This window comes from Rhineura floridana, chromosome 7 (assembly GCF_030035675.1).
Source record: "Rhineura floridana isolate rRhiFlo1 chromosome 7, rRhiFlo1.hap2, whole genome shotgun sequence".
NCBI lineage: Eukaryota > Metazoa > Chordata > Lepidosauria > Squamata > Rhineuridae > Rhineura > Rhineura floridana.
The window spans coordinates 25,757,636-25,781,158 of NC_084486.1; the positions used below are offsets into that span (position 1 = coordinate 25,757,636).

General features: G+C 41.5%; 1 protein-coding gene across 2 annotated transcripts in view; it reads left to right on the forward strand.

Annotated features, from left to right (window-relative positions):
* Positions 1-23,523, forward strand: part of PHYHIPL (phytanoyl-CoA 2-hydroxylase interacting protein like) — a 112,352-nt gene that overhangs the window by 84,110 nt on the left and 4,719 nt on the right. For both annotated transcript variants that reach the window (XM_061635075.1, XM_061635074.1), the window contains 3 exons: positions 7,715-7,911; positions 18,515-18,689; positions 19,941-20,058. In XM_061635075.1, coding sequence (XP_061491059.1) covers positions 7,747-7,911; positions 18,515-18,689; positions 19,941-20,058 — 458 coding nt within the window. In that variant the 5' untranslated portion in view covers positions 7,715-7,746. The remainder of the gene's footprint in view (positions 1-7,714; positions 7,912-18,514; positions 18,690-19,940; positions 20,059-23,523) is intronic.

The following is a 23,523-nucleotide window of genomic DNA, read 5'->3' on the forward strand; positions in this document are numbered from 1 at the left end:
ATGAGAACAGTGGCCGTGTGTGTAGAGTAGGGGTGGGAAACTTGTGCACTCCAGACCTTACTGGACTCCAATTCTCATCAGCTCCAGCCAGCATGACCAGGGCTTAGGGACAGAGCTTGGAAAAGTTACTTTTTTTGAACTACAACTCCCATCAGCCCCGGCCAGCATGGCCACTGGATTGGGCTGATGGGAGTTGTAGTTCAAAAAAGTAACTTTTCCAAACTCTGCTTAGGGATGATGGGAGTTGGAGTCCAGCAACCTTTGGAGGCCATGGGTTTCTCCACGACAGAAAGCCAATCCAGCAAGGGGGTGACATGATGACTGATAAGAGAAGGGGGCAGGCTGGCAGTGCCTAGAAAGGGTTTGTTTATCTCTTTTGCTCCTTGCTTCTTCTCTTGCTGTTTATTCTCAATGCCTGATGCAGGCAGTCCTTTCCTAGGCACATCCAGTGACCCAGACCTGCATGTGTCTTTTTAAAAGTGGGACCGCAGTACCTTATGGAACGCCTCTCCCGCTATGAACCTACCCGCTCACTTCGTTCAGTATCCAAGGCCCTCCTCCGGGTACCAACTCACCAGGATGCCCGGAGGATTGTTATTAGATCTAGGGCCTTTTCTGTGGTGGCCCCCGAACTATGGAACAGCCTACCTGAGGAGATACGCCTGGCGCCTACGGTACTTTCTTTTAGGCGCCAGGTTAAGACCTGGCTATACTCCCAGGCATTTTAATGTTATTATAATGTTCAAATTTAATGTCAATATGTTTTATTTAATGTTTTTGTTTAATTTGCTGTTGTTCGTCACTGATTTTATTGTATATTGTATTTTAATCCTGTTTTGTTCACCGCCCAGAGAGCTACTCGCTATGGGCGGTTTAAAAATGAAACAAAATAAAATAAAATAAATAAATAAATAAAAGAAAACTTGCTAGCCCTCATGATCCTGCCATATGGATTAAACAGTTTGGAAACGCTTGCTATCCTCAAAGGATAATGCTACAACCACAGAGCATCAAGATCAAGCCAGGGGAACTTGTTTCTGCTGTGTACATGATCTCTTTTGAATTTGTGTGGTCTAGTCCTTGGAAATGTGGTGTAGAATTGAGAGCCTGACCCAGACGTAGAAACTACTAGTTATTGGCAGGCTGTTTCCCAGTCCCAGACATGCTCGGCTTCAATCATGGAATGACCCAGCATAATCAGATCATCAGATCATTCCCTGCACTAATACCTGTTCCGCTTATATTACTGTTATAATATGCACATTGCCCATTCAATGGCATCTCCTCCTGCTCTTTATTAAGGCTGCCTGCATCTCCCAAGCCTTTGATTAGAGATGATCACTGTGTTTTACTACCCTCTTTATTGCCATGGGTGTTGGGTCCAAGTATTTGGCATATTACAATTGCAGGCATTTTTTGCTGGAATTCTGTATAATACTGTATAATTCTGTATAATTAAGCGAATCTCTGGTTATTTGCAAATAAATTGAGGAAGCCCACTGCAGTCATTGAATATTCCTGTTTCATTCGAAAACTCTGAACCATCCTGTTCAGAGGCAGAATACATTTGGTTTGGATAGCATTATTTACCATCTCTTTTTGAAGCAAATTTTTGCTTCCTTTTGGAGGGGTGCTACTGCACAATATGCAGGCATTCAACTGGTGCAGCTCCTCACTTCATCTCCATGCTGGTGGTAACCGCACCTGTTGAATTCTGTCTGTAATGCATTTGTTAACAGCACAAGCGTCAGTAAACTCAAGGAGAAACCTAGGAGACAATGGGAATGGGAAAACATTTCAATTTTGGTTTCTCATTTTCCCAATCTTAACTTGAGTTCCACAGATTTCCACATCAGTTCGCAAATTTTTTAAAAATCAAGTCCTTATGAAAATTCAGCAGCATTTTAGTGTGATTTTTTCCTGATATACAAATCTTTTTACCTTAGTATATGCATTTCTGTACACGTTACTTGGCTGGAGAACTGCATTATAACATTTGGAGAAGTGCAAATTTCAAAGGATGACTGTGTTTTGGCTTGTGTAGTGTTTCAGAAAGTGCAAATTAGGTAGGTTTGCCTATAAATGAATGAATTGAACTTTTCCTCCATCCCTTGGAACTTTATCTTGGGATGGGAGCCACTGACATTTGACTGGAGTCTCAGAGCTGCATTTAGGGCCTGTTCACACGGCGACTTACTGTGAGATTGATGCTACTTGCATCCCTGTTTAATTCACATGGTTCACATGATGTTGCAGGCAAAGAGCTAGGACACATTTTTTCTCTTTAAATCTGCATTAAACCAATCCAGGGATAATGCAAAAAGTGAAGGAAAAACTGTCTCCGCTTTGCAACGTTACTCCATGTAGGTGCTTTGCTTCGACATTTTTTGGTGGGCAGATGGCTCCTCGCTTTCAGATACTCCCTTTTCTCCACTCACTAAACTCTCCATGAATTCCATTTTGTTTCCAGCAGCTTAACCAGCCACTTCCGCCTCCCTCTCTGTCCTCCTACATTGGAGTTTGCTGTAGCCTTCCCCCTGCTCTAATCAGTATCGTGTCAATTTAACTTCCAGTTTCAGTTGGGAGAGGTGAGCAATTGACAAGGAGAAACAGTGAAAGAAAACCATCTCCCCCCCTCTAAATAGTATGGTATCAATTGCACCCTGAAGCTGTCCACTTCAGCAGGGAGGGGCGTGCAATTGACAAGAAACACTGACAAAAAAACCCTTCCCGTTCTCTGTTAGCAATAGCGATACACCGGAGGGAGTAAACATATAAATTTGGGGGCGGGGGTACAAAACAGCAACACCAATCCTTCCCAGAGGGACGCTGACTAGTGTGAACAAAAAACGGTGGATTTGAAGGTAGGAAGTGTGAACCTTGCAAATCTATTGCGATGGCAAAAGCTGCATCTTTAGTACACCATTCAGCTCCCGTGTGAATGAGCCCTAAGTAGGAATTTTCCAACAATTGCAAATGTTTTAGTGTGGCTTTCTCCTTACCTGTCCCATCTTTGCATTTCTATGTCTTTCCCCTTCACACATTCCTTTTTGCTGAAGGGTATCCTTTTCACTTTTGTTGTTGTTCTCTGTCAGGTTTGCATCTCCTTTCCTTCCTACACAGTACAAAGCTGATCGACATCACGCAATCGCCATTTGAGCACTCACTAGTGGCACCACTGCAGGGAAGAGCTGCCATGCAGGAGGGTGCCTAAGTTTAGTACAGGCATTGCTCCTTGTGGGGGGGTCAGTGGACACTTGGGTTCTCCCTCTCTCATGTGAAGGACAAAAATCTCTTAAGGAAAATAAGTGCAACTTGAAATACTCTCAAGCGGTGACCAAAGGTGACAGGAGGAGAAATGATTTCTAGACACACATTCATAAAAGCTCAGATAGAGGATTATTTTTTAAATGACATGTTGTCTATGCTGGTGTTGGTATAGTTTGGAATGAACTAGTGAAAAGATACAGATTGTGCAGTGCTTTGTATGCAAATAGACTGATTGATCCAAGGGGCTTTACTGTCATTGGAACTGTATAACTTCAGACATCTACGAAATCAGAGAGGTCAATTCCTAGTTTTGGTGGTAGTTTGGGGTTTCAGTTTTTGAGTGGAGGATGGGGAGCTTCAGAACCCTGACCTCCAGATTTTTTCCCTCCCCACTCCTGATATTTATTTCCCTGGTTTTATGCCACAAAAGCACCTAAAGTGCTTTTTCAGTCACAAAACCTGGCCTTTGAGTATTGAAGCCTTTTCCCAGGTCCCTGGTTATGATCATACAGTGCTAATGTAGGGAACCTGTTGCCCTCCAGATGTTGCTGGACTCCAACTCCCATCAGTCACAGGCAGCATGACCAGTGGTTATACTTGATGGGAGCTGTAGCCTAACAATGTCTGGAGGGCCATAGGTTCCCCACCCATGACATGATAGTTGGCTTTCTGCCATTCTGACTCAGTCAACAGCTAGTCAAATCCGAGTCACAGCAACTTCTTGGAGGTATAGTTCAGTGGCAGAGCATGAGTTGTGCATGCAGAACCTCCCAGGCTTATGCCTGGGAAGGTAAAGGGATCTCAGGTAGCATGTAATAGGAAAGACCTCTGCCTATGAGCTGCTGCCAACAGGGTGGTATGACTTAAATTCTCCTTGAGGAGAGCGTATGGAGGCACTGAGTAGTAGTAATCCTTTCATGCTAGCACACTGTTCTTCACCCTTGCTCCCCAAATGTTGTTGGGCTACAACTCCCATCGTCCTTGGCTATTGGCTACCCTGGCTGGGATTGATGGGAGTTGTAGTCCAACAACGTCTGGGGTCCCATGGTTGAAGAACAGTGTGCTAGAGCACCTTGCATGTATTCAAACAGTGGTGGAGTTGGATAATTTTAGATTCTGCACTTAATGGTCTTACAGGACCCCACCGCTCTTTAGATGGTAATGTGTATTACTTCAAAATATAGTAAGCCAGCCCTGCTGCATTTGAGGCCTGACCTGTTCATTCGGCTGAATGGAGCCCTGCCCTTGATGGCACTATTTTTAAATGCATGCACAGAGGTCAGAGAGTGGGATCACAGCCCCACACATGTAAATTTCAAGATATAAAGAGAAACCCCATGCATATAATTCTCTTCATGCAATTGGAAACTCTGCTTTTCAAGGGTTCTCAATCACGCAAGCAGATCTTCATGTGCACTTTTGTATGAGATGGCATTTTCCTCAGACCTTCAAATGAATGTTTGAAGGCTGATGGCAAACTCTGCCACTGCAATCCCACTCTATGCTCCTGCCCCTCCCCCATGCCAGGTGCTTTCATGTCAATATCTGTAAGGGGTTTAGGTGGGATTTGCACTACTTACATGTATCGTGAGGCAGTTAGTACACTTCTGTGCCGTAGTAACTCTCTTCTTTCCAGCTGCCAGGGTGATTACCCACCTTGCTTTTAAACCTGCAAAAAGTTCCATCAGGTGATTTACACACACACACACAAAATTTTTAAGTCTAAGAACCACTGGAAGAGTTTGGGAATTCTTGACCAACAATAAACTTCTTGAATTGAAACTAGTACTTCAATTGTGGTCAAATGAGTCCTTTGGAACCAAAGGAAGGCTATTGCTAAAGACTGGGCCTGAAGTCCTTTCGTTTAAGTATCTGTTGAGGGGATAGCCCCACCCATGTGCTTGCCTTGTAGTCTTCCCCTCACTGTTTAAACATATTTTTGTGAAGAGTCTGCAACTCTCAAGTGCACAACAGGCCTTTCTTGATAACCTAGTTCCATGCTCTGGACTTAGCCTTGATTCTGATTGACCTCAAGGTTCCTGAATAAAGTTCTATTGGCTGGCTGTCATCTTTTTAAGAATGTTTGAACAAGTGGGAACGTCACAAATGAAAGAATTCTCCACAGTGCGTAGAGAAATGTATATTTTAGCAATAGAATCCCACAAATCAGGCAGGAGGAGAGATTTCCTGTGGCTTTCTGATCTGACTGCCACTCACTCATTCATCGAACCCTAGAGAGTTTCTTCTCAAGTGTTGGTGGCTGAGTTTCTCCATCTCAGTGGGAACCCAGCACTGAGGGTACTGAAGTCGCCAGTGCAGTCAATCAGATCAGAGGGATTCAGAGCATTGGATGGTGTGAGACAGAGGGTGGGGCCAAGGAAGCCAGTCCTCCATTAGCCATTGCCATTGGTAGCTTGAGAGGACTGAGAGCAGAAGAGGGAAGAGCCAGGCCTAGCTATTAGTTTTGCATCATATTATTCTGATTTAAGGCTGCAATCCTAACCCCACTTGCCTGGGAGTAAGCACCACTGAATTGTATAAGACTTGCATCTGAATAGACATGGTTAGGGTTACACTGTTATTCTTGTATATTTCTTACATTTGCCAGAATACGTTTTTTAATTTCCTATAGTGGTATAGCACAATTTGATTTTGGTCGCAGCCTTGAGCATGATTATGGAACGATGGGGAAATTTATATTAAAGATATAAATATATCAAATTATATGGAAATTTACATCAAATATCATAGTTGTGGCACCTTGGTTGTGGAGCTCCCTTCTCAGAGAAACTCAGCTAGTGCCTTCTTTATTCTCTTTTCAGAACCAGGTGAAAACAGATGGATTTCTCCCATGTCTTTTAAGTTGTTTTTATTATTTATTTATTTATTTCTCTCTCGTTAAGGCTGCTCTTTTAACTGCTGGTGCAACTTGTTTTTATGGTATTTGCTGTCGTTTTTATGTCCTAGTGCTGAATGCTACTCTGAGAGACAAGACTGAAGAGCGGCTAGTCCATGTTTAAATAAATAAAATGGGAGTGGGTGAGGGTAGCATGCCAGGGGACCTTTGAGGCAGGGCTGGGCTGGTACTCCTGCACTGGCCCATACACAGTTTAGCTATCTTTAGGCATTTAGCCTGACCAAGCAGGGGCAAAAAGCTAAGCTTATTTTAAGCCCTATTGGTTTCAAGGATAAAGCTTTAAGCAAGTGCTTAGTTCTTCTACAGAAACCAACGGGCCAAATAACTTTGGCCAGATTGTCTCCTCTAGAAATAAATCCCTGAATCATCTTATACCATCAATACAGAGTGTGGGGCAGGCCTGGTCTGATTGGACTGTGCCATAAAAGTGTGATTACTATTACTGCTGCTGCTGTTATTGTTATCAAAGATTTCCATTCCTGCTATAAGCATTAAAGCCCTTGTCCATGTCCAAAATGCACAATGGAGATTAATGAATGAGTGTGTGTGTGTGTGTTTGCATGTGTGTGTGTTCCAGTTGACTATTAGTGGCTGGCATTAGCTATTAAATTAACAAAGTGATAATTTCTGGAACGGTAACCATTCTCTCTGACACTAATTACTTCATACGTCTCCAGGATAGGTGTTTTAAAAAAAAAAAAAACATTAGCTCAACCCGACTCCTCTGTGAACCAGACTGAAGTCTTCACTAACACTGAAGAACATTTAGTCCCATGGAACAATCCATCATTTGCTTTTGTTGGCAGGCACTACTTATAGGGATGTTGTGGGATCACAACTCTCACCATCGCTGACCATTGGCAATGATGACTGGGGATGATGGAAGTTGGGAATCCAACAACATCTGGAGGGCCACAGGTTCCCCATACCTGTCATAGGCCCTACATCTATGTTGCATCTTTACTATACCCCTCTGTGGGGGTGCCAGGTGACCAGCACTGCTACAACCAGTAGAATGTTGTTCTGCCAGGTAATCACTCAGAGTGAAACTGGACTGTAGCATTTCAGAGTGCAGGTAGCAATCCCATTATTTTTTCTCCCCAGATCAGGACAATTTAATCAAAATGTATTATCTAATGCATACCCAGAGCATAGCATTACAGTTAAAGAAATAAAAAGCAAAGTATTGGATTGTATTCAACTTTGCCCACATAGCAGAACTTCCCTCCCCTGCATCAGTCCCCCCCCCCAAGTCTGGCAATATCATTCTACTGCCTAAATCTATGGAATGTATGAATCAGGCTTTGAGATCTGAAAATTTCCATGTTCTATTCTGCCATGCCTGCTCTGGTCCTGGCAAGACAGATTCTGTCTTGGCTCCACCCCCTGTTCCCACCTGTATTTTGGAAAACTTAAACGGACAGTCCTAATACTGCACCTTTATTTCCAGGAAAATTAGAATTGGCAACACTCTCTAGTGGTGCACTTGATGACAATGGCTGTTTTTTTAAATCTTTGCTTATACAGGGAATAAATCGCAAGATAGTGGGATTGCAGAGATGGAGGAGCTTCCTGTTCCACATAACATCAAAATCAGCAACATCACCTGTGATTCCTTCAAGATTTCATGGGATATGGATTCCAAATCCAAGGAACGCATCACCCACTACTTCATAGATCTAAACAAGAAAGAGAACAAGAATTCCAACAAATTTAAGCACAAGGTATGTTTTCATTGCTGCCGGCAGAAGGAAGAGTAGCAGCATGATGACCTACTAGTGACTGTGAAATTCTGCTTCAGGGGTTGCCAACCCAGTGCCCGTGGATGTCATGGCACCAACAAAGGCCTTCATTGGTGCCTCCGGGCAGGGGTCCCAGGTTTTGTGCTTTCATTTTTAAAAAGAGAGTCTCTAGTCCTCCTAGAAAGAAAGTTAGGAAGCAAAATGTGCAGATACCCTTCTAAATGATTTCTGTGAAATGAGCCAACTTGGGTTCTCCATCCAGCCTGTCAGTGTTTTTGGCCAATGAGTGAAGTCAGAGCTGTGATTGATAAGTGACCTGGTTGGATACCAGGGAATAAGAATTCCTGGGGTCCTAAAGAGCTGCTGCTTTCCCTTCCCCTTTTTGCCTTTTCCCACTTCTGTCTTATTTTCCCATAGTCCTTGGAATCACCGTAGTTTGCCCAAAGGATATAAAACAGTTTTGGTACTGTCTGTCCCCTACATGGATGTAGCTATCACCTGGAGCAACATGTAGGACTGTGAGGAAGACAAGGAGTGGCTAGATGGATTTATGGATTTATTAAATTTATATCCCACCCTATTGCTAGTTGCTTGGGTTGTGGGTGGCTGTACTCTACACTAAAAGACCTTCCAGTTCAATTCAGACCTGAGATCAGTGGCTTGATTTAGAAACTAAAACCTAAGGGGCAACATTGCAAAGGGTTTTGCACTGTTGATGAAGCAATAAGGAAAGACTCTTCGTTTTCTTAATTGGGCCTGGCCAATCCAGAGGCTTTATATTGCCAGCCAATCACAGGGACCATCCTGTTCCTTCCTGTACCTGATGGGGTTTGTGAGAGAAGAGTGTGTGCCCAACGCATTTCCCTTCACTAGGCTAGAGTCCAGCTTCAGGCCACAAGGTTCTCTTTTCCAGCTTCAGAGACTATCACAATGATTCAAGATCTCTTAGAAGACCTAGAAAATAAATATCCAGCAATGCTTCCTTACAGACTGGCTGGGTGAAACTGCATCTTCAGGGTCACTGAAGCCAACCCCACACCGTCCATCATTCACCCAGGACAGCTCCTGGTAAATGGAGACTGAAGCCCCTATTTAGGGAATCATATCAACCTCTATGCCCACATGAGTCAGAAGGATGATTACAAAGAGGTTGATACTATGAGCTATCTTGAAGTTTGTCCTCGGTATAGAAATTTAATCAAATGCAAGTGTAGGGAAATGAAAAAGACACCTGTAATTTTTTGTTTTTTTTTTTCAATAATTTTTATTCAGATTTTCATAAAACATACAAGACAAAATCATAAAACATTCAAAGACAAAAAAAAAAATCAAAAATAGTTAAACAAAAAGAAAAAAAGAAAAAAAAAACAAAAATAAAAAATAAAGAGTAAAATATTGACTTCCCATTTGTCAAAGATCAAATCAGTTATAAGTCTATAATATATAACAATCCTGTCTCTTAAGTCATATTATAAAATCACTTTCCTCCAGTAGTTATCTTACTTAATCATCAAATCTCATAAACATTACTTTATTCTTTCCACAAAAAGTCAAAGAGAGGTTTCAATTCTTTAAGAAATATATCTATCAATTTTTTTTCCAGATAAGCATATCGATTAATCCATCTCATTACTAATTATGATAATCTTATTGTCATAACCATAGTCAAAATAAACATTTCAATTAATCCATCACATCAGAATCTGTTAGGTTCAATAATTTCAGTAGCCATTGTTCTATTATCTCTATTAGTTCCATTTTCCATCTTCCATCTTCAGTAGTCTTGTTAAGTCCAGTAATTTCAATATCCAATCTTCCATTATCAGTATTCCATAATAATCTTGCTGTCAAAGCCATAGTCATATAGTAAGAGTCTGATGGGGATTACCTCTATCCCAAATATTTTCTTGCCATCCATTCTGAATAGGTTGCTGAAATACTGCTGTAAAATCATATCTCTGTTCTTTTTTTCAAAATACACTGGGTCATCTCTTAAAAGTTTTTCCATTGTCACATGGCTGCAGTTAATTCCATAGATTTTCTCTATATTGGGCTCCATCACATCATTCCAGTCCAGAAGATTATCCATGCCATTGATAACTTTATCTCTAGAATCTTCATTCATTTCTTCAGAGATAACATTGAGTTCCAAACAATAGATTTTATTTCTAAAGTCCATAGACTCCAAATCTTGTTCCTGTTCCACGTTGGTTCCAATCTCCGGGATCTCCTCTCTCACAGGGACCCCTATTCCAGTCTCCAGGGTCACCTCTCTCACAGGGACCCCTGTTCCAATCTCCGGGGTCTCCTCTCTCACAGGGACCCCTTCCAGGGTCACCTCTCTCACAGGGACCCTTATATCTTTAATCTCCTGCTTCATTTTACTCAATTCAATTTTCATTATCTCAATCTCATCCATTATTTTCTGAAACATAGTTATTTCCAGATTTTCAGCCACTTTCTTAATTGCCATTTTAAAAGAAAAATATAGGAAAACCACTTCTTATTTCAGCAACAATTGGGTTAATACTCCAAACTTGGTGACATCACAGTATAAACAGAGCAGACAGCCTTATCTCTCCAATAGTTAAGTAAACAAAATGCAGTTCCCAGGATCGAAACAATTAATGGCAATCGTCAAGAAACAGATTCGTCAAAATAAAATAGACCAAAAAGAGAGTAGTCTCAAAACAGTATAATATTTTTCAAAATAAAAATCTGGAATAGAAATCCCTCTTCTGTGTATATCTTTAGAATGCAAATCCAGGACAGCTTTTTGCAACAAAAACAGAGATAAGCTATTAATTAGTGCGTAGCAGAGAGAAGTTATGGCTCCCCAGTGAGATGTCAAAAACTGATCAATCTGGCAAATCTCTTTTAAACAGCAACAATTTAAGTCAAGTAAAAGAAAAATATAGAAAGAAGGGTGCTTGCCTGTTAGTGCGTTCTCTCTTAGAAGATAAGGTGAACGTTCGCTTTATCAGATAGAGCTTGCTGTTAAAAATCCGTCCCACCTTCGTCGGCTGGACCTCGTCCCATAAATTAATGAGATCTGGTCGTCCCAACAAAAATAGGCTTTGAGGTTAATCTCTTCGTTTCTCCCTACCCGGGAGAAGTTTAATCAGTCAAAAAAAAAAGAAAAAACTGACTGATATATCTGAATAAGCTTCTTTTGAGGCAGGAGCCCGTCTCAAAAGCAGGCACAGGCTAAGTCACCCTTCCCGGAAGTCAAGACACCTGTAATTTTTTGGATGAAATGATGTGCCAACAGGAATCTGAGGGGTGGATTAAAAAAAAAAAATTGGGGTGTATTGGAAAACAGAGAATGAAGGGCAATTTATTTATTTATTTATTATTTAATTTATATCCCGCCCTTCCTCCCAGCAGGAGCTCAGGGCAGCAAACAAAAGCAGTAAAAACACTTTAAAACAACATAAAAACAGACCTTAAAATACATTAAAATAAAACAACTTTAAAAACATTCTTTAAAAAAGCTTTAAAAAATTCCAGAAGAAAGGGCTGTAGAAGAAAAAGAAGAGGCAAGGAGAATATGAGAACACTGGATGGGGAGCTAAAGCTTACCCCACAGGACATGGAGCTGGAACTATTGGTACTGGTGCTAGTTATAATAGACTGAACTATTTTTTTTAAGGCTTTAGAATATCCCTGCCTGTACTTAAAGATAAGGAGTTGGAAGATCCCTAATTAATGGACTTCATAGGTTTAGCAAAATTCGCATGAAGTAAAGGTTTGGTTGCAAAGTTATAATTTATCAACTATATTTAAATAGAATGTCTCTAAATACAATGTGTGATTCTTCAACCTAAATATAACCTACCAGCCGCCCATTGCAACCTACCAAGAGCTCAATACACCTCCTGTGTGTGCTGCCTGCCAGTTGGGGGATGTCAATTACCTGGCAAGTGAGCTGTGGTCAGCTTGGTGTGTCATAAGTAGTGTAAACCTTTAGTGTATTTTTTTTTAAAATGTGAGTGATAAAGTTTAATTCATTAAACTTGGTCCCAATTAGAGATTGGGCAGGGGGAGTGGAATTCAATTCAGTTCACATTTAAACGCAAGCCCACCGAATCTTCACTTGACAAAACAATACACGAACTGAAACACCGCCATCTTTCAACATTTGTACTTCTCTGAATTTTGCAGTGCAGGTCTCTAGCCAAGCAACGTGTACAAAAATGCATATGCTAAGGTAAAGTGTGCATACAAATACATATAGTGAAAACATACAAAAATGCATTATGTTAGGGGAAACTGCTTTGCAAAAACGTGTATATTAGGTAAAATTTTGGAAACTGCTTAGATGTTTCTTACGATCAAGTGGCATATAAATTTTGTTAAACAAATAAAAATGCATACAAAATACAAAAGGTATATTTTGCTAATGAATTTTCATAAGAACTTTTTTGGGGTGTGTGGGAGAAATCACAAACTTGTGTGAAAATGTGGAGAACTGAAGTTAAGGCTGGAAAAATGTGAAACTGATATTGATAGATTTGTTCATCCATAGTCCCAGTTCTACTGTATGTAGCTCTGTCTGATAAGTGGCAGCCATAGTGATCAGCCACGTGGCACGGAGGAGGATGGAAGAGGGGCGACACATCCCAGCTCCCTCCATTCCCATCCTGGACATTATATTGGGCTATCTGGCTATAGAACTGGGATTGCATGTGCAACTCTCATTTGTGTGCACAATTCCTTCTCTTGCTGGAGAGCCTGTTTCCACTGACATATAGAACTAATGCAGATGATTGAAGATTTTGTACATGTTGGAACAGGGATGATGGACTTTCAGAATTCATACTTAATGACTGGAAACTGGCAAGCATTCAGAAGATTCTGTCCTAACAAACATCAACTTTCCCATGATGGGAAGGAAAGGAATGGTCAACTGGGCACCAAACTCAGAAGACAGAGTTGTCATTCAAAATAATACCTTCACCCCAGTGTGAGCAGATCTAGATGAATCCACCGTATTTGTGCTTGGAGTAGTATTATGCAAATATTTACAACTTATTTTACCTGCCTTAAGAAATTATACAGTTGTTAATTCCACAATAATTGTGGTCACCGTAAGGCCTGAACTCAAAACATCTGATTCCTTTCTAGAGATACTTAGCTCGTTTGGCTACTATGACAGGTCTGATTTTGCATTCAGTCCCTCGGGATCTAAATAGTGATGGAGAAAAGACTGCATATAGGCAAAGTCAATTCATGCAGAAATCATTGCCTAATATTTGCCAGAATCTGTAAGAAATGCCACCTATATTTGTGTCTTGAGTGGATGGCATTGACACAAGTGGGACTCAGTGCATAGAACTTTATTGGACCCTTTAGAACTTGATCTGAAGGGCTTTTTTCATGAATGAAACACCATTACTGTTGTTTTTGATCATTTTTAAAAATGTTTCTAAATGTTTTTAACTGTGTTTATTGATAATTTTAAAAAATTTTAAACTGCTGGAGGTTTTTCACAATAAATTGTGAAATTTTATTAAATAAAAATAAAATATATGATACCTTCATATATTGGATTAGAACATTATGTTTAAGTTTCTCATTTATAAAGTCAGAGCCTTTTGAGGTCACAGCCAAGATTGCTCTTTCTATCCTTTATTTATTTGTTTGTTTATATATATATATATCCCGCCCTTCTTCCCAGCAGGAGCCCAGGGCGGCATCCTTAACTAAGGAGCACCCACTTTCATGCATTGTGGAACAATGTCCATGACTAAATGGGGCCATTTCCAGGATATGACTGCAAATAAGTCACTTTGCTGCAGATCAGGAAGCTTTTAAAAGTTTATCCGTGAAAACTTATTTCATTTCTGATTTTGATACATTTCGTTTGCTGGTATCTAGGATTTCTTTCAGCTGGAAACTAGTTAGCAATAAGTCATCAATTATGGAATTAAATCCTTGTTGTAATGTCTGAAGCATTTAACCCTTTGGGAGCTGTAATCTGTAGTCCCAAGATCCATGAGGCTGCTTTCTTCAGTTAAATTATTCCATGCGAAATGTCCAGCTTTACTATCATCCAGAAAGCAAAATCAAGCAATGGCTTTCTAGTAGCAATCCCACAAAATGGTTCACTAGGAGAGTTCGCTATTCCACCTCCGGGCAGGGGAGGCTCCTCTATTGAGCAAAGTGGGGCATGACCCTCCCAAGATTCTGAAACACCCCCCCAAACCCATAGCCCAGTCTTCCTCCTGTCACACACAGTCATATTAATATTTTGGCACAGACTGAGAGGCTTCCTGGATGCTTCTGCCCATCTCCTCTCTCTCTTTGTCCTCAGTCATAATCACTATGAGCAGGTTCCCACCCATCTCCTAAGAGGGAAACAGTTTAAAAAACCAAACTACTTGCTCACATTGTAAAGATGCTAGGTAGGGCGGCAGGAAGAAAGGGGGTGAAATGGGCTGTCCATTTGTCCCCTCTCCCTTTTTCTCCCTTAGTAGGTAATGGACAAAAAAATAGGGGGCACCCAGAGGTCCATCCCCAGTCAATCAGAATGCATCCCAGTCATGCATCCTTCCCATGGGTGTTGCTGAGTCTGTGCAGCATGTATATGTGTGTGTGCAAGTGAGTGAGGGGGGGATCTTGCCAAGAGGTCTTCTGTATCTTTAAAAGTTGTGCAGGGGGAAGGGAGAATTCCACCTTGTGGTTTTTCCCATTACAGGGTTGCAAGAACACCTGCACTTGGCTGACTTTCTCTTCTCCTAAAGATACAGGATCAGTCTCAGGCCATGAACCTGTCAACCCTAGGCAGGTGACTGAAATAGCCATTCCATTTATGACACTGGTTTAGTCACCTTCTAAAAGGTGATTAGACAAAGTGGGTTTGGAGGCCAAAACACCTTTTCTGATTTTCTCCCCAACTTTAGCATATTCAAAGGTAGACTGCCTCTGAACCTGGAGGTTACATATAACAAGTAATTGATATATACATTTCCTTCTCCGGGTTCAGAGGCGGTCTACCTCTGAAAATGCTGAAGGAGGCAAACAGAAAAGCATTACTTGCCTCAAACACCGGTTGTGGACTTCATGATGCATCTAGTTTCCATTGTGGGAAGCCAGAGGCTGTACTAGCTGGACTATTGGCTTGATCCACCACAGCTGCTCTTCTATTCAAAGGGATTCTAAGCCCTCTTTTAAAGAACACATTGCTTCTTTCTGGTCTGTCGTCTAGTGTATTTTTTATTTTTGCTAACTTTTGAACACAACTCATTGTTTCAAGAACCTAAGCAAATCATACTGTCCTGAAGCATGAAGATTTTAATTTTGCATAATCTACAACTGACAGAAAAATAAAGCATTTTACCTCTCTTCAGCCTAAAAAAAGAGTTGCTTACTAAGATCCACAATATGATTCAGCAGTCATAATCAGTAATAAAACATAAGTTTTAAAATCAAGCATCTCTTTTCAACATACTTATCACCATTGTTACTTTGCACAGAAGTTAATACAAACCTTACAATGCAAAGTCTAACCCTGTTCAGATTATATTTAGACAAACTCTTAACTTTGGGAACTATAAATCACTTCCTATCCCCAAACTTCCAAACCTTTGCTATGTGTGGGGATACCTAAAACATTTAGGATAATTAAGGCTATACTATATTAATTACAAGCATAAACAATTTTTCTCCCTCAAATGTATTGATAGGACTAAAAACCTCTTGGGGATGGGATCACAACTGATGCCTGAAGAAAACAATATCTTACTGAATAAAGAAGGCCCACAAACACGAAAGGGAGGATTGGCGTTGGGTTCTTGTGCCTCTTAACAGCTGTATTTCCACAACCAGCCTTAGAGTTTTTGGTGTATATATGTTTTGCAGCAGAATGCAGAAATAATTGGTCTGTTAAGACTGGTAGTTGAAAGAATAACAAAACTTAAGGTTTATTACTACAAATACATGCTGATGCAACCATGCAGCCTGCACTCAGAGAGCCATTACTAACAAAGACAAGAAGAGAAGGGAGGAAGAGGAGGAGCAATGCCCACAAAAACAACTAGAGGAATAATCAGCAGAGGGAAGAGTAGATTGCCCTTCCGTCTATTGCCCCCCACCGCACTGGTTCAGGTCGCTTGCAACATGAGTTGGGAGTAAAGCACCAACAAGATATAGCTAACTTCCCATGGTAAACGTGTATGTGTGGAGAAGCAGCAATGACTGCAACTGGGACCACAGGGACCCCTTCTGAACCAAGGTAAGACACTTTTAGGTGCTCAGTATTTATAGAACTATACTGCTTAAGTGCAGACTGTTTCTCTGCAAGGAAGAAGGATGGGGACCTCATGGCTTTGCGTGTGTGACCTCATAGGCATCCACCAGAGTTTGATCCCATCAGCCTCGACTGCCAACCCCCACACAAACAGTATGTTAGTCTTGTATGATTGTTCCTTCTCTCCTCGAGGACAGGAGGAAAATTAAGGATTATTTGGAAGAAAACCTCATCCTGGTCCTAGCAGGTCACAAAACTGCAGCAGCAGAAGAAAAATTAACAAAGATATATTTTTATCAATGAATCCCAGTCCCCAAGAGTACCTGTGTGGACTTAGACAAGGGAAGCCCAGGTTCACACCATTAATCACTCAATTAAGCTGACTGGGTGTCATTGAGCGAGTCACTATCTCAGCAGGGGAAGGAAGGATCTGTCAATTTCAGTTCTCTCGGTTTCTCATTTTTTCCAGTCTTAAATTCAGTTTTCTACATTTCCGCAGCAATTTGTGATTTTTTTTAAAAAATCCTCATTAAAATTCTCCAGCATTTCACTGAAAATTCCTCCTAATAAACACACTCTTGTATGCAGTTTTGACTGTGTAATTTTTGTAATCAGTTTCTCCTAATGTAATGCATTTTGTATATAGTCATTTTATGCACACTTTCCCCTAATATTTGCATTTTTGCAAACAATGTTTAGTTGAGGAATGCATCGTAAAATTTGGATGTGTGCGAATTTTGAACGATAGCTGTGTTTCGGATCTCATATTGTTTCAGAAACTGCGGATTTGATAAATTTGGCTTTAAATGCAAACTGAAACAAATTTCTCACCCATCCCTGAGGTTTAAATTGGGGCTGAATTATGTGTAATGCCCTGAGCTTCTTTGGAGGAAAGTCAAGACAAAAATGAAGTAAGTAAATAAAATAGAGTACAAAACTTTGCCCCTTGTTATGATTACCGATAAAGTTTATACGTAGCCAGGCTATAACAATTGACTCTTGTATCTATAGCTACATTTTAGTCAAAAAACTCTCCACCTCCTCCTATGTCCCTCCCTCATTCGTTTATGGAAGAGATGGGGAACCTCTCTCAGCCTGAGGGCCTCATTTCCTTGTGGGCAGGGCCAGGGTGGAGTAATGGATGCAATGCTTACCTTTTTGCAATAGACTGCATTCCAGCCACAAACAACCTGGAGCTTCTATACCCACCCATCCACATGGAGGTGGATTTTTTTAACAATTTTTTTCAAAAAGGACTGTGGAAAATCACTACATAAAAATCTGATCCACAATAACAGAGAATAAGCAAATTAATGGAAAATTCTGTACCAAATCTGAATTAGGCAGAATTTCAGCACATCCCTGCCCCTGATTTATGGATTTATCCTCTCTTGTTCTCTCTTCATTTTCTGCAAAGGAAACAACTTAAACTTTGTAAATCTCTGCTACAGAGAGGGCATTCCTCATTCCTGAGTTTTGATAGCTTTGCAGGCTGTAAACGAACTGGCACAACCTTGGGAGTTCTGTAGCGGATGCTCATCAAACTGGCCTCAGAACCATGATAAATCACTACTGTATACTTTTGCCCCCATCCCTTTGCATCGAGGGCAGAATCAAGATCAGAAGAGGGGTGTAGGGGAGATGAGAACTCAAGTCTCACAAATGCAATTAGAGCTTTTACCGTGAGTTAGGAGGGGAAAGTGTCTGGTATTCCACTGAAAAACAGAAGAGCTGCATTCCATCTTCCCAGTGCCATTTATGGAGGAAAGGTGGGCTGGCATCCCTCCTCCCCTCCCCAGCCATCTCTCTGTTTCTGACCACATTTACTTATCCCTCAGGAACACCTATATCTCTGCCCAGCCACTCAGTCAATGAGGTGGTGGTTATAAACAATTTTAAAAAGCCATTGAACAGGGTAGCTATTATATAAGCCATTAAAACTGCCTGTACACACAAATATATATATATATATATACTGTGTTCTTTTATGGGGCTTCCAGTGGTCTACCAGAGAGCTTCGGCTATGGGGAGGTATACAAATACAATAAATAAATAAATAATCTGCTACTTCTGGAGAATTTACTGGGGCTCATAATAAATGTGCTTAAAAGACATCTGATGTTTTGCACTTTAGACTAATCCTGTGCACCTGGGAGTTAATGCCCGTTGAACATGCACAGGATTGTGTTGTATACAGTGCCTTGCAAAAGTACTCAGACCCCTGACCAAAGCTCTCATAATACTGAATTATGAATGGTACATTGTAATTACGTTCTGTATGATATTTTATTTTGAAATGCTGAAACTCAAAATCAATTTTGTCTGCCCAATTAGGATGTACCCACAAAACTAGTGGCAAAAGCTGTTCCCCTGCCAATGACTGTCCGTGGACATTGGTTCCTGAGTCCAAGAACTGAGTATACAGTTGCCGTACAAACAGCATCAAAGCAAGTCGATGGTGATTACATGGTTTCAGAATGGAGTGAAATAATAGAGTTTTGTACGGCAGGTGAGCCCTTCCCTATGAAGATCCAGCTCGTAGAGTGATATCCAATGTTAGTCATACTTGCCCATTGAATCAATGGACCCAAGTAACAGGCCCATTGATTTTGGTGACTCTGCTGTGAGTATGCCTTAGTTGGGTAATACCCATAGAAAAGAAGCCTCTTCAAGATGTGTTTTAAGTAGTTTGTTTGCACCAGCTATACTGGTTTTACAGACTGCTATTCATTGATTCTTTTTACATTACATGCCTCTTCTACACTCCTGTTTTTAGCAATTGCCTTATGTGTGTGAAGATACTAACGTTGCCCTTTCAGTAGCCCCCACTGATTGCTGTAATATTAATAATAGGTTTCCTTAAGATTCAACACCTCTATTCCTTCTGGTAGCAGAAATAACTTCATATTGTACTTCACTGCACATTAGTGATGTTTGCTTAGAAGTGAAACACTTTGAATTCTCATAGGTTAGTGTCCAGTATGTTAATTAGTAGTTTGGGAGGAAGCTCTTAACATGGTCTTAGTCTGGAGCTTAATGTGAAGAGGCTCTAAGTTAGTTGCATTTAGTTCCTATTGAAATCAATGGGATGTAGCTTGGTGATGACCTTTTACGGGACATTTATTTCTTTTTTATATTATTTTTACAGCACATTGATTTCAATGGGGCCTAAGTGTGAACTTAATCTAGATCTAACCCTTCATGTCTTGTTTAGGTATACACCTAAAAACATCTATGCATGAACAATGTGTGAATTTGACAAATCAGATGTTTAAAACCCCTTGTATCATACAGGTTACTCATCAGAGGGCCAAAAATGGTCTGTGATTCCCTATTGCAGGAGTGGGGAACCTGTGGTCCTCCCAGATGTTATTCGACTCAGTCACCCTTGATCATTGACCATGCTAGCTGGAGCTGGTGGGAGTTAAAGGCCTGCAACATCTGGAGGGCCACAAGTCCCATGCCCTATTGACGTACTCAGTAACAGACCTGGGTTTTTTGCTACCTAGCACATGAAGCATTCCCTGATTGTTGCTGCACAGACACTGTAATCTAGAGGGGATATGAGAAGACAAGTATGCTTCTAAACTAGACCAAGCATTCCACTGTGCATCTCTGTATGGCATAACTTCCAAAACATTCCTAGCTCCAGGATCTCCACTGACCTCTGTCTCACCCCAAAGAGTATAGCTTCACCATGTGGACTTCAGGAAAAAAATCGTGTGTTGCTTTTCTCTAGCAGAATGTTTTGTATTCACAGATTATTCCAAGGTTCACTTAACACAACTTTTGGAAAAAGCGGAAGTGATTGCAGGACGCATGCTTAAATTTTCTGTCTTTTATCGGAATCAGCACAAAGAATACTTTGACTACATCAGGTAAGAGAACTAGGATTTGCCAAAGGCTAATCTCTCAGCACGGAGCAGAGATGGACATGGGCACGGACATGGGCTTCTCCATTGCAGAAGTAACAAGAAGGCTGCCAATGTGTAAGCTCGTGGATTAATTTAGCACACCATTGTATATGGTGAGATTAGCTAGTAACCGGGTATTTGTTTGTAGATTTTACAACCTGTGCTATCCCTGAGAGCTTTGACTGGATGACAGCTTTATAATAACGTATAAAACAGGATTTTTTAAAAAGAATATAGAAAAATGATACAGGCATTTATTCATTATTTGCCATTGCTGGGATTCAGTAAAGACATATGGGACTTGCAACAAAATGTTGTGTTCCCAGTGTGATATGACACTTCTTTTTTTGACTGGTCATGGACCGAAATAAATTTTCATTCATTCATTCACTCTTTTTCTTCTTTTTCCTTCTTTTTGCCTTTAAAAAAAATTATGTGCTTCTGCAAACCTTAGTGCTCATCGAAGAATACCGATACTCCATGTTGCTTCTCAGTGCAGCCATTTTGCCTACATAGTTGTCACAGGCTGCCTGAGTTCAGCATTAGAGGGTGCAATAGAATTCTATAGCTGTAGTGAGCAGAGAACTGTAATACTCTGCACAACAGAGACAGATGTCTAAGTGAGAGGGTGCTCTGTGTTCATTCCCCAGTTGGACTGTGAATCTCATACGCAACTGGATAGAGCTGTATATATAGTTTGTATATACAGATTGCTGAGTGCAGATAATCATCACTGTGATTCCTCACCTGTTTGAGAGGGGCAACAGGCTTCAGCCTTTTCCCATTCTTCAAACAGATAATTAGCAGGTAAGTCAAGGCCCGCTACTGTTGTGCCCATGTCTTTTGGATTTGGGATCAAAGGCAACATGCACCCGTTGTATGTATGTATGTATGTAAGGGTAGATAGATAGATAGGTATGCAGAACAATGTCTAGGCACTGCACAGCTCTCTGGATCCCTTTCTCTGAACTGAAGACATTGGCTTTAATCCAGCCTCATATGCACATAAATAAGATGCTAATGTGTGACTAGTTGCACAAGAACACAGATGGGGATGGGCAGAATATGCATTCTATTCAAAGTAATACGTTATGGATAGACTGCATCCTCCTAGCTTGGCTGCGTATCTGATTACAGATCTGATTTATTCCTATGGTGTCCAAACCAGGAAGTGGATTGGGCAAGTCTGTTTATACACGAGTCTCTATAGCTGGTTTAAGGGGACTGGCAACTATTTTACTTTGACAGACTGTCCTGGTCCACAGTAAGTCAAGCTATGGTTTACCCTGAGTGAGCAAATGTGCTGGTGCACCGTGCTAAAATTGTGCCCTGCTCCTCCCTTTCCTAAGCTGAGCAGAAGTAAACCAGAGTGCTGACTTTGCATTACATGTGAACCAGCACTCATACTTTGTTTGCCTTCCTTTCATGGTTTGTATGAAGCGGGGGGAAAGCATGAACTCTGGTTCACACGTAATTTAAAAGCAATCTGGTTTATCTCTGTCCAGCTTGGGAAAGGGAAGTGTGTGGCAGGCATAATTTTAGCAGTGTGCACCAGCATGCTTGTTCGCTCACAGTAATCCATAGTCTGGCTCACCAGGCCATAATTAGCCTGCACTAATGTGTTTGAATCAGCTTGGTATAGATGTTCTGAGATACTGCCAGTTCTGTGGGAAACCCTGTTCTACAATTAGCATAAGTGGCCACTGGATGTCACTGTGCTGCCATGCAAGAATGGTACCTGACCCTTTTCATGTTCTAGGATGGTGGCTTTCTTCTTTTAGTTGATGTTTATCTCTGGCTTTGATGTTCAGCTCATCTGCAGTGGCTTAATCTTATTTTGAAGACATTTTCTTACAGTCTTCTTTTTGACAAATGAAAAGGCAGAGGTTTCAAGAGGATAAACAACTTCTAAAGTTTGCCTTGTGGCTACGCTTGAAAAGTATAGCAGCAGCAAGTTGACACAGCTGGTAAAGTCATGAACTCTCATGGACATAATATGTCCTCATTGGACATCAGGACCCCTGCCTCTATGTGAATAATTAATTTTGCTTACAGGCATTGGGCCCTAATGTGGCACATTCTGTATGCATCTGTGCTGGTACAGCAAATCTTAGGAAATGGCCCACAAAACCAGAATCTGTGTTGCAGAATCAAGGAGTCACCACCACCTCTGTCATCGTCATCATCAGGACTTGCAACAAAATGTTGCTGTGTGGAGCATTTCACTTCAGTGTGACAGCCACACTGTCTTTCTGGAAATACACACACACACACCAATTTTTTCAGTCCAACCCCCAACAGACCCTCAGCATTCTGTGGAAACGGCATGCTCGGTTCTCATTGGGCTGTTTGGGATTTTCTTTTTAGGGGGTTGGCCTCCTTAGGATTTTTTCTTAAATAGTTGTTCTGCTTCACCCAGCCTTGGTGTTCCTCCAAGCATTGTTTCTCAGTGGCCACATTTGGGTGGTCTAGCCATAATAACTCAGCAAACTCAAGTGCTATTAGTGTATATGATGATGATCAGGTCCTGGCCCAGGGTCCTGGAGGCCCTGAGGGGCCTCTCCTTAGGGTGGGAGGGTGGACCTCCTACTATGCAATCTGTGGCAGCAGTGAGTCATGTGAACCACCAAGGATTGCAGAGTAGGAGCTCCTAGGTCCCCGTGCCCCGCCTACCTCCTGCATCAGTGCACACAGCTCTCACTCTGCATGCACATGCCTGCCATCACCCAGGATGGCAATGGGGCATCCCTAAGGTGTTGATGACCCGCTGCCACCTTGGGTGATGGCAGGTGTGCGCATACAGCGTGTGGGGTGTGCACACTGATGTGGGAGGTAGGTGGGATGGGGGTCCTATTTAAGGCCCCCACAGCCTGCATCGGGAGGGAGCATTATGGCGCTGCATGCCTGCGGCAGGCTGGTGCCAACCCTGGTGATAATTTATTATTATTACGTCATCCATCTCTATGGTGTTTTAGAAAGTGACATGCCAACAACAAAGACAGGCCCTGGCCTGAGGAGCTTGCAGTCTGAATGTTGGCTCTGAATGTGTGCACGGGGAGGGAGGGGTGATAAGCAAGAGTACCAAGAATGTATATCAGCAGCTATGGTCACACATAACCACTTCAACTGCATATTCTTTGGTTTCATGGTTACATATAATTACAAGATCTCTCTCCTCCCACACGTGTTACTTCCCCCGCCTTAGTTTCAGGAGCATGGGCGAGGGTGCACAAGATGAGACCCCCCTTTTGATGTCTTCCCAAGGGCTAAGTGATATCTGGACATGCCCTGTCCCTGAGAGATGGTACCTAAGACCACCCGGTGAATTCATGGTCAAGCCGAAGTTTGGACCTGAGATGCCCTTAAACACCATTGCACTTCCACCAAGCACTTCAGATACTTCTTTTCCTCTGATATGCACTTCAGAGG